This window comes from Toxorhynchites rutilus, chromosome 3 (genome assembly GCF_029784135.1).
Source record: "Toxorhynchites rutilus septentrionalis strain SRP chromosome 3, ASM2978413v1, whole genome shotgun sequence".
NCBI lineage: Eukaryota > Metazoa > Arthropoda > Insecta > Diptera > Culicidae > Toxorhynchites > Toxorhynchites rutilus.
Genome location: NC_073746.1, coordinates 230,780,056 through 230,792,685, shown reverse-complemented (window position 1 = coordinate 230,792,685; position 12,630 = coordinate 230,780,056). Strand labels below are relative to the sequence as shown.

Sequence of the window (12,630 nt, the reverse complement as noted above, 5' to 3'; positions counted from 1 at the left end):
ATAAAATCTACTTTGTAATCAAAACTTTCTGCACGGTTTGCAATTTCCAAACTTCCAATAATTGTTTCATTAAATCTTTTTTCAACAACGAGAAAAACAGAATTTGATTCTTCAGATAGGTAAACATCGCTTTCTTTTCTATGTGCGTTTAACATGATTCACTTTACCCGATTTATCATTTTCGGCTGGATTGATCAAATACTCCACATAAGCCCGTTTCATGGCTGTATACCATTTCACAATCGAATCATAATACTGTCTTTGATATACCCAACTTCATGATTCATTACCATAGATTTATACATCCATACTCCCCTACTACATGTTCTACTCATTCTTTGGAGCTTTGACCTCAAAATATACGCTTTATGATCAGAAACAACATTCAATCGTGACGCATATTTGACCCAAATCGGACAATCCGAAGCATATTAAAAATAGTTTTGAATTTCACCCAAAAATAATGGATAACTTTTTCCCTAACCTAATATGATTGTTTGTATCAACCAAAATGAAGTTCTCTAACCGTTCTACAATTCGTTTTTTGGCACCCAAAAAATAGGAGTTGTATTAAATTTCGCAGCAATATCATTATAAACAATTCTTGGTGAGCATTCAATTATAAACATAAATATCACGATTTTTACTCCACTGTACATAAATTAGCCAATTAACCTCAACGTTGAAATATTCAATTATTTCTCAAATTTGGTTTTCTTGTTGGATGGCACTAACGTTTCCAGTGGAGTATCTGCCTTCTCAATGTAGGTATTACATGCATCATTTTTATTAATAATACTTAGTTGAGATTTCTATGTCGAATAACACGTCTTGAATGTACAGGGTTTTCCAACTTTAAATTCCGAAAGTAAATTGAAATAAAACACACTTAGAATTCGAATTTCGATGAAACTTTTATTTCAAATTAAAGTTTGGTTTATGCCATTATGTGTGAAATACAACATCATTCAAATGTCCACCTAGGGCTTCCTCGCACACCTTGATCCGGAACAGGTAATTTTCGATTACTTTTCGGCACATATGGGGCGGTATCTCGGTCATAACTTCACGAATGTTGTCTTTCAAATTTCAAGAGTTTGCGGAGAGTTGGCATAGACACGGTCTTTCGCATAACCCCACAAAAAAAAGTCTAGCGGGTTCAAATCGCATGATCTGGACGGCCAATTGGCATCACCAAAACGCGAAATTATGCGTCCCTCAAATTTCATTCGCAATATGTTCGGTCGTCTTGTGTGGCACGTGGCGCCGTCCTGCTGAAACCACATGTCATACGTATCCATATCTTCAGTTTGTGGCAAAAAAATCGGTTAACATGCGGCCATAGTGCTCACCATTCACAGTTACCGTCTCGACGTCCTCATTTTCAAAGAAATACGGCCCGATGACTCCACCAGACCATAATGCGCACCTAACAGTGACTTTTGGCGGATGCAATGGCCTCTCAACAATCACGTGTGGATTTTTTGAGCCATATATACGGAAATTTTGGGTGTTCACATAGCCACCGAGCTCGAAATGTGCCTCATCGCGGAAGAAAATTTGATGCGAAAATTCAGCATTTTGCTGCTGTTGTTCGTTCACCCAATCGACGTATGCCCGACGCATTCCATGGTCACCACGCTCTAATTTTTTTACCAGTTGGACTTTATATGGATGTAGGTGCAAGTCCAAATGCAAAATTCGCCACAATGATGTGTTTGACAAGCCCAATTGCTGAGCACGCCGTGGAATCGAAACATTCGGGTCATCCTCCACACTGGCAGCAACAGCAGCAATATTTTCGGCCGAACGCACATTACGATGATGCACAGGTTTCACAATATCAGCTACGGATCCAGTTTGTTCGAATTTACGCACTACATTAGCGATTGTGTGCTCTGTAGGCCGTCCATGACAACCAAATCCGTCCGTAATGCTCGAAAAACATTTGCAGGTTTTTCATCATTTTTATAGTATAATTTAACAAAATTAACACGTTGTGCGATGCTAAAATGATCCATATTGTAAAATGGCAGACATTCAACTAACGATATGACGCTTTAGTTGACAGCTATGTCAAACGGTTGTCAGCGCAGGGCTGTATACTTTCGGAAGCCCGAAATGGAAAACCCTGTATTTTGGAGTGGCAAGCTCTAGAATACGCGTGACCTCAGTGCGAGTCGGAAGAAATCTCACATCATATGCGTAGGTGGAATTTTTCCTTCATTTTAGATCCTTCGAGTGATTCTCAATAACCCCGTATGTTTAGTACCAGACGAATCAATGGGTTTGTAACGGTATAATACTAAATAATATCAACATTCACAAATCGATGGTTTTGATGATTTGATTAAATTCGTAAATGATTTCGTTTCGCATTCAGTTTTTGAGTATGTTTTTTAAACATTGTATTCCATATATCCTGAATTTTTTTTTTGTAATCAGGGAGCTGGATTTCAAGTTACGATATCGTGAATAAGGGACAGTAATTGTGGATAAGCCAGTCGCAATTAGAATTGGTTATATAACAATAAAAATTTGTATACTAAGAATCTTATGTACAAAGTCTGCAAAAATCAAAGAGAATCTGATCAACGACAGGTTAATTTAAGCTTATTTTTGGTTGTGCTAACGTAAGGACATTTATCACTATTTACTCACGAGACGCGACACGGAACTAGGACACAACACATATAATCCTTACAAACATTAAAAGGGTTAAAATTACCTTTTTTGTCGACCGGTTTCGGGCTCGATGTTGCCCATCTACTGGACGGTGTCTGACTCTGTGCCATACAACAAGTCCACAAGTCGGGCACCGTCCAGTAGATGGGCAACATCGAGCCCGAAACCGGTCGACAAAAAAGGTAATTTTAACCCTTTTAATGTTTGTAAGGATTATAAGGGTTGTGTCCTAGTTCCGTGTCGCGTCTCGTGAGTGAATAGTAATTTAAGCTCTTAAGGCCACTCTTGCGTCTGTATTAGTAGAAAAAATGTATGATTAACCATAAGTTCTATCGGAAAATATGGTCCTATCGGTTACGGGATAACATGAGCTAATTAAGAGCTTGCATAATGACAGTTCACGAATTCTGGATCACGTTATTAAATCATCGCATTCTTAATTTTAAATAAAGCACACCACTCCCCAATTTTCCTATTACAGTAGAATCCGTTTTATTACTCCGTTTATATTGATCGACCGCTTATTATGACGCAATTACACAACGAAGGTTGGTTTCAATCAAAATTCTTTGTAAATAAGTCGCATACAATGTCTTCTCTCACAGTGGAATGTCGCCTATTATGATCCATTTTTATTAAATTATGACCGGTAATGATGGCTGACATTTTTTTCACAAAATGCTTTATATGACGTCCGCTTATTATGGCGCGTTTATCAATTCCCTCCGATGTCAACATAAACGGATTCTACTGTTGAACGATAAACCCACCATTTCAAAACTGATTTATTCCATTTCATTCTATGATTTTCACAGGTATTATTAACAAGAACAACATAATGCCGGGCCCAAAGGAGTGCGTAATCAACAACCGAGCGTTCTTCGTGTTCGGCTCGTTGGTGGCTTTCTACATCCCCATGGTGATGATGGTGGTTACGTATGCGCTCACCGTGCAACTTCTGCGAAAGAAGGCTCGCTTTCTCGAACAGCATCCGGAGGGAGAGCTGTTCCGAAGGTAAGCATTTCGTGCCTCCCGGGCATCGACACTAGCAGCATACATCATGTTTGCACCTGTGTCACGAAGTTTGAAACAAGTAATAAAAATTGAGCTCAGTATAACTGAATTCCCACTTGCGGAATGATTACCTTGTTCATTGATGACGGGCTATCAACCGATTCACAGGAATTATTTCGGTTGTTTACTTGAGGAATTGGGTTGTCTCGTTATTGTAGCTACTGTTTCAATCCGTAGCCGCTCTGGGGTTTTTAGAGGCGCGTGTGATACATTTATCTACACGTTTTTTGGTTGCTGAATATGACCCAAAGGGCTACTCGTTTCAAACAAGTTCACTGGTCCCCCAATCGTGAATGAATATTCGAAAACTGTTTAACTGATTTTAAAACATAGCTTTTGATTATTTTAAACAACCTGAAAAGCAAACAAACAATACATCCATTCGCAATCTACTGGATCCATGAAGACGTACACCAGTTATGACTGCTCCCAATTCATCATTAGACTCCGTTCTTCGGACAATTTAATTGAAAATAAACACAATGAAACGAATTCATTTGAATATGAAATATAAAGTTTAACTCAATTTTGCTTTGTTTCCAAACAGACTGGGCGGACGATTGGCCGTAACGAAACACTCCTCAACGGGATCCGGCAGTGGAGGTGGATCCTTGAACGATGGCACATGCCCGGTACCATCCAGGGGTACCGTGGAAGCGAGGAGGTGCAGCCGAGTAAATATTAACAGCAAGCAGCAGCCGCCTAGTGGAATGGCGCCCTGGCGGTTTCATGGATCCAACCTGGAAAGGTAGGTACGTAGACCTGTAGGTAGCGTAGGATATTTTGATTTTGAGCTTCACGCGTCATAAATGTTCACTTGTTTGAGTACACATCGTGTTTTCCAGGGTAATTACGCGATAAATTGCTGTTTATCGAGCAGTTCATTTTAATTAGAAAACCACACGATTATGTTTTTTTTTTGCCGAAATCGTTGTGCTTTTGTCGTAATTATTTTCAATTACCATTTTCCCACCAGAAGTTGCATTCACAAAAAAGCAAAGGAGCATATTTTATGACAATTAACAAAGATCACATAAAGTCAATCGCAAAACTGAGTGTACAAATGCTACTGGACGATACTTTCCATTTATTTGGTATAAAATGTTTTGAATACATTGATTCTTTTGATTCATATTAATTATTCACACATTTAACTAGCTGTTCGTGCAATAAAATTCCGCGAAAAGTTTTCTGCTATTTTTTTATTCCTGAAAATTGAAAAGGCATCGCAAAATTGAGTGTACATCTTAAATTTCTCCGAACAAATTAGGCTTGTAAGTAAGATCTTTGCGAATTAGCGTTTTTTTTTCGTCAGTGATTGGTGTCAACACTTAACCATTGCTTGGGCAGTGTTGGTTTTTGTTTTTTATTGATGTTTGAAAACGTTTTTATCTAAATGGTAAGTTAGAGGAAAGAAATAGTTATAGTTACGGGTACAATGATAATAACTATGAATGGTTGTGGAAAGACAATGCAGGAATTAGCAGCTATACTCGAAAGAATCCACTATACGACAAAGAAAATCATAAACAAATGGAAATACGAAGTAACCATGGAAAATCTCCCGAGTAGAAGACACGAACGTACACCAAAAATTATTTTGTTAGCTAATGTTTTGTCATCCCGATTTATTACATTAAATGAGACATAACATAACAGAAAATGTCATGACTCTCATGATCTCTCAATGTCAAAATCTCAAATTCTGGTGAGCATTTGTGTAATATACATGGTACAGCAATATAAGATAAATACGAGCGAGCGAAACAAAAGACACATAAGCTTTCCGCATACTTTGACAAAAGCACGGCCCAGACCAAGATAGATATTGCTCTCCTTCATGCGCTCCTTTTTTACTCTTAGAAAAAACTTTCCAACTTCATTTTATAATCAGGTGCAATATTATCACGCATTTGCTAAATCATTAGGCATGTGGGTAGCGTGGTCGTGTAAAACAGTCTTGCGTCCTAGCCGGCATTGGTTTCGATCCCCGTTGTCGTCGTTTGGACTTTTTTTTGGGTGCAATCCCAAAAAAGATGAAAAAAGCAAAAGATATCTGCTTCCATGCATATAAACATTTTAAAGCGTTTGGGACAGATGACATTATTTGCCGCTTCAAGGCACGAAATGGCATGTTTTCTGTTGAAAATGAAATGCTCTCTGACAACGCTAGCTTTTTTTTTGGGGGTCTTCGTAGCCACTTGGTTACGCGTTCGCTTACTAAGCGATCGGTCGTGAGTTCAAACTCAGGACCCTCAATTGACCATCCTTGTGTTGTTATAGAATAACTACGTCCACGCAAACATCATCAGCGATGGAGATCGATCCACGGTCGAAAATAGATCGATTCATCCATACAACTGTTCTGCTCTGCAAGAAACATCGGGCTGCTGTTCTATAAATAACCCAACAATGATCACTATCAACTGTCTCCGCTGTCCGGTCTGCTGAACAATGGAAGAACAGAAAGAATACCCTTACGCCGAAATGGCTACTACTGTGTAATTTACCATAATGTAATGGAACAGAAAACTTAACGCCTAAATGGCTACTACTAACTACTGTGTAATTTACAGTTTATAGAAACATAAATATATGTACATGTACACGATTAAAAAACCCGGCTCTGTTACAGCTAAAATGCTAATGAGCCTAATAAATAAATAAATGGGATAAAAAAAACGCTAGTTTGGGTATAGAAATGTGACCATTTCAATTTCATTTCAAACAACAAACCAACATGGGGTGTATACATAATTTTGCGATTGACTTAATTTTTCAGAGCATGACATCAAGTACGCATGAGATTGGATAGAGGTTGCGCGAAGAAGACACTTAATGTCGTATGCAAAGTTTAAGTGACAAGCTTCAAATACGAGGGTCGTTCAAAAAACAAATTTCAGTGCCTCAGAAATAGCGGAAAAATAAAGTTAGGACAAAAAACAAGGTGATTTTCATAATATACGTTTTATTTTCTATTTTTCTACATAATACCCACAGAGCGCTCCGCAAGAATGTGTACATTACAATTCGGCCAACTTTCCTTTTTAGGCATGCAGCATTTAGCAAGTGCGTTTACCCACGATATGGGGAAGCCCTATAAAATGCAAACAATCGAATTTCGTAATTAGAAATCTTATTTTGAATTCCGTTGTAACTATGTACGAGGGTCATTGAAAAAATAAAGTTAAGACAAAAAACAAGGTGATTTTCGTAATCTACGTTTTATTTTCTATTTTTCTACATAATCGCCGTAACGTTCGAGGCATTTTTCATAGCGTGGCGCGAGTTTTTCTATTCCGAGCGCGAAGAGCGTAACGTCCAACTTTTTGAAGTACGATGTAACTGCGTCACGAATTTCTTCAGTGTTATCGAATCGTTGACCGCCGAACGCCTGTTTCATTACCGGGAATAAGTGATAGTCGCTAGGGGCGAGGTCTGGGGAGTAAGGAGGATGCTCGAACACAGTCCATTTGATTTTTTTTCAATTGCTCTTTAGTTACGCGAGCAGAATGGGGCCGCGCATTATCGTGGATAAGAAACACTCCTTCCGTCAATAAACCTGGCCCTCTGTTCTTAATCGCGGTTCTTAATCGGTCCAAAATTTCACAATAGTACAGTGATGAAACAGGCGTTCGGCGGTCAACAATTCGATAACACTGAAATAATTCGTGACGCAGTTACATCGTACTTCAAAAAGTTGGACGCTACGCACTTCGCGTTCTGTAGTTACTTAATATATTACTTAATATATCCAAAAATCAAAGATGTATCTTTTTTCGTTTTTAAGTTATGATTTTTCAAATTTAACTTGTTTTCAGTCTTCGTCCAATATTCCTATGCAACTAGACTAGATATATGCGACTAGAATCCAATTTTCCGAAAAGTGTAATTTTTGGAAGAAAGGGTGAGAAAACATTTTTCGAACCATCTGTTGACTTTGAAAAGTTATAACTTAAAAACGAAAAAATACATCTATGATTCTTGGATATGTTATTTTAAAAAAACTCAGCTTTCAGGAGGAAAAAATATAAAAATATATAACGCCCCTTAGTTCAAAGCCACGAAAACAACAAAAAAAACAAATACAAATAATTAAAAACAAATAAAAAATAATTACGAAAATAAAAACCGATTTTTTTGCAATTGTGATTTTTTTCTAAGAAACTCCAACTTAGTATCTTTTGTTATATCTTTGATATGTCGATCATCTGAAACGGTCCAGCAGTTCAATAGTTATGAATTTTCGAAAAAAATAAGGAAAAAAAGGATGAAAAAATGAATTTTTGGATCACTCTGAAATGGAAATGAGCACCCTAATGAAAAAATAAAAAAAACACGGGTATAATATTCTGCGAAAAGGAACAAAACTACCACTGTTCATGAAAATCAGAGAACCAAAGATTCATTCCAAAGCGACGAATTCAGACAAGTTTGGAATATTGATTTCTGCAATTGACTGTAGTGATGCTGTGGATTTTTGGGAGAAAATATGAACGATCAAAAAATCCGACAGACACCGGCGTTTACCCTTCTGCGGGAGCCTCTACCATATTCATTAATTCTTTCACATTCCTCAGCATCGGTAAAACGTCTTTTTCAATATAATCAATAAAATCTCAGACAGTAATGCTATTGTCACATTGGTCGCTTAGTGACTGATGTCACACGGAAGGTGGTGTTTCTGCAGGCACTCTTCTCTATACATTTCGAGTCCATTGTCTTGTTTGTAACGAGAACCTTGGTTTTCTGTCCAAGAACTGATTGGAAAATTTATCAGCGAAAACGAACCTGAATTTGCTGGGGACATGTCATCTGGCAGTGGTCTTATTGATTATATTTCAGGCCTGGAAGCTGTGCAAAATCCTTCTTCATTCATCAGCATGCAACCTTCGTACTTCGTCAAACCCTTGTGTTGTACAACTTTTGATTGCGTCCATTGGTAACCATATTTTGCTTCAACGTCCTGTTTGGTTGCTTGTATACACGGAAATTACGATAACCTTCTCGCATATGGATTCTACGGATGATACTTTGGTTAGAGTTGTGTTTTTTGGCGATATCGCAGTCCGAGAGTCCCAAGTTTACCATAATAGTTCCGAATACCCTCAACCTCAGCTTCCGATCGTAAGCTACATAACGATGCGTCCTCTGATCCAACTGAACAACAGTTGTACGTTGGGCGACTCGCACACCGAAGCAATAAGCAACTAACAACTAGGAACATGAAATAAGCAATATTATGGCCAATGGGTTTTTTCATTACATTTTCGTTGATCTTCGTTGACATTCGTTGATATCGCAGTACGATATCGCTATCGCCTTTGTTGAGCAACAAATATCGCTAGCAACACGACGTGTTGGTTGAAAAGCAACTTTAACGCTCATAATTTGGCAAGTTTCGTTCATTAAGCAGATTTTTTGTATAATGTCAGGTGTTTTTGTTGTTTTGGTATGCGAAGTGAACAAAATACGTTGCCTGTGCTGCATATTGCGTATTGCTGGAAACCTTTCAGCCCATCATACACGGTCGATTTAGTCACTTTTAGCGATTTCCCGATTTTAATACCTGACCATGCCGGATTTTTAATGTGGGTGTCCAAAATCAAAAATTTACCCTCTCGGCTTCCATCCTGCACAACTTATTCGAAACAGAATGGATCAACGTGAAATTTTTACCGTCGAAAGATACAGATATCCAAACAATTTGCTGTTGAAATATTTCAGTTACAACCGCTGCTATAAATTGAACAGTAATTCCGGATTCTAACAGAATAAAACTTTACATATCACTGTAATGTCATATCCCAGAAAAAACGCAAATCATCAAAGATAATTAGTTTGTTCCGTTATGAGCATCTCAACATGCCGAAAATTTATTTAAGCATCTTATTTGCATCGCTACCGAAAATTAAAAAGTTAAATGATTGCTAATAATGATTCCATTTATTCACCGTATGCAATAATTCGCGACCTCACGTATTTAGTCAAAACTTAGCTCCGCGACCCCTCCCTGCTTGACTTCTCAATTTAAAATAATTGGAAGCAGCACTTGCGAAAAATTGAATTCATTTCCCTTTCCGGTATCATAATTTCAAATAATTTAGTACGTTTCTCTCCCTTCTAGAATTGGCACCATCTCAGCGCCCCACTCGACAGGGGGCGGCTATAGCAACGGTGGCACAAGTCCAACTGCTCACGCCCCCAGCGCGAATTCCGTCGAAAGTTCGCTGGTACGGGGCGGCCTGAAGCGGAGCCAACGCCATCCTGGGCATCACAATTATCCCCATCATCATCACTCGCAGCACGGGGCTACCTGCGACCGATCCACCCAAACTCCGGAAAGCATCGAACGTGAGACCCGGAGGCAAAAGTTCTGCTCCTTCCGGCTGCATCTCAACAACGTGCCAACGCCGAACATAAATTTCAATTTGAAGTTTCTGGGCAACAAAAAGCGTACGAATTTATCGGCCAACGCGGTTGCCACCGAGCAGAAAGCCACCAAGGTACACACGTGATAGATTTTGTCGTTTTGTTTTTGTGGTTGGGCGTCATTTCCATTTCTCTTTTGGTCCCTCTGACCACCCACTGTCCGTTGTTGGACACATGTGATTTACTGAGGGTGGGCTTGCTCTATTGAAGATTAACTGACCAGGAGTGAAGAGTGGAAGAGCATTTATTAATGAGATAGCTGCGAGAAGTTTCACAAGCAGCGAAATCCATTAGCGATTAATTGTTGGGTTAATATTAGATTTCGCTGAATTTGCCGACCCGTTGTCATTTTCATGAAGGCGTCGATTGTTCGGTACATTCAGGCTGAGCCCAAATTGATGAAGCACGCAGCCTTCATTATTTTTTGCGACATATTTGTAGATATTCACGGTAAGGTCAAAATGGTCACTTTTGATGCGTCAAGAATAGTCCCGACACATTCTTCCGAAAGCTGCTGAAAAATTATCATGCGGGCTGTATCAGCTATAAAGCTCAGCTTATTTACTAATGAGGCCCCACCTTTTTGTGATTACAGCTTCTCCAGTTGTCCGCATCAGTACATTTTAACCCTCCTGTACTCGCGTGCACAATCATAACACGTATACTCGCGCACGGTGTCACAGACCGAAAATTGAACTTCTCTGTAATGTTGCTATTGTGTATTTTTCAGGCTTCGTTGGGATTTATTTGAAGAAGAGGGTATGATTGAATGAAAAACTCCAAAAAATATGTTTTTGTCGTCTTTATTAAGTTTAAATAGTCATCTAAATCAGCCTCCTCAAGACAGAGTAATTTTTGACACTCCAACACAAATAACGAAATTCGAATTTTTCACTCTTATTAATAAAAAGTAAGCAACTGAATATAATTCATGGAAGTATAAGGAGCTATAAAATAACATAAAAGCGTATTAATAGATTGTGGTTTCATTGGAGTAAGAATAAGAACATCGCATAACTGCATGCTCGAAACAAACATATTTTTTACATTTCATGCAGTTGTTGCGTGTTTTTCGGGTCTTTTATCGAAGAGAAGAATGTATAACGACCTTTTAGATAATTATCAGATGATAAAGATTTTGGAATATAAAGTTTGCATATTTCTAATATTCTTATATGCTGTATTCTTGGTAAATTAAGAATTAATGCTTTTTTTTAGATGGGGCATAAAAAGATGATATAAAAGGATTTCTAGGAACTTCCTTTTCTTTTTCTTGTTTTCTTGTCGATATTGTTCATTATAAAAACAAAATCCTCGAAACTGTAACTGTTAAACATTATTATAAACCACCGATTAGTTTATAGTTTACTGTTTACAATTATTCCACAAGTGAAATTCTTTCACAAGTGTGTATATGTATGACCATTATATTTAGCGAATAACTATACGAAAGTCAAACATTTATATTTTGCTTTTGAACATATGAATCTAACGACGAATAGTAAAATTCGTTCAATCCTGTTACAAAAGGGACTAAAGGGACTGAAATCAAATAAGAATAGTCCGATAATGACCTTATGCATTATATTCAATAAATATTCCACGCCACTAACATTAATTTTTACATTTCATTCAACAATATTCTATAATATGAAAAAAGGCACTTGTCCAAAAAAGTTACTCCTATACTCGCGTCGGTGTGTCAGACCGAAAGTGTTAAAAAGTGGCACACGTTCCCTTTGTACCAACACATGCGATACGCTAAACGATGACGAACGTCTAATAACAAAGCTAGATAGAATCGCAAAGTCGTAGTGTTGATATTTTCTGAGAAATGAACGAATTATTGATTTCTCGGTCTGACAGACCAATGCGCGAGTATAGGAGTGTTAATAGAGTTTTGATTCTTAAGAATGATAAAAATGCAGAATCGAACATCGTCTGTTCATCAGCTTGCGAAATTGTTGGATTTTCCCGAAAGCAGCGTATAGCGAGTGATTTAAAAATACATGGATACCACCGAAATAGAACCAGATTCTTAAAAAGAAGAAAATCTGGGGCCGTGTGCTGACAAAACTCAAAAGATGCACATTAATATGGACAATGAAACTCGTGTAAAGACAGATTTCAGGTTAACCGCTAGACTAGGGTGTATAAATCTTTTTCTTGGAAAGAAGTTCCTGTCAAATTTAAATATTTGTTTGCATATAAGTTTGAAAAAATATTATTTAGCAAGTGCTCTGTAGTTGGGTTTAGAAAACCATAGCTTTTGTGTCGAGTGAGACTATACATTCGGATATAGACAAAATGGAGCGTATAAATCGCGGATTTTACGCTTCATCAAGTCTCAGGATGGTCAAGTGACGTTTTGGTCGGATCTAGCTAGCTGTCATAGCAGCTGTCTAGGTAGCACCACGAGCGCGTTGTTGACATAGAAGT

At 38.0% G+C, this 12,630-nt stretch overlaps 1 protein-coding gene across 3 annotated transcripts in view; it reads left to right on the top strand.

The window, feature by feature from the left end:
- The window catches only part of LOC129775161 (D(2) dopamine receptor), a 147,083-nt gene that overhangs the window by 120,090 nt on the left and 14,363 nt on the right, over nucleotides 1–12,630 (top strand). For all 3 annotated transcript variants that reach the window (XM_055779532.1, XM_055779531.1, XM_055779530.1), the window contains 3 exons: nucleotides 3,501–3,699; nucleotides 4,307–4,507; nucleotides 9,887–10,265. In XM_055779532.1, the coding sequence (XP_055635507.1) occupies nucleotides 3,501–3,699; nucleotides 4,307–4,507; nucleotides 9,887–10,265 (779 nt within the window). The remainder of the gene's footprint in view (nucleotides 1–3,500; nucleotides 3,700–4,306; nucleotides 4,508–9,886; nucleotides 10,266–12,630) is intronic.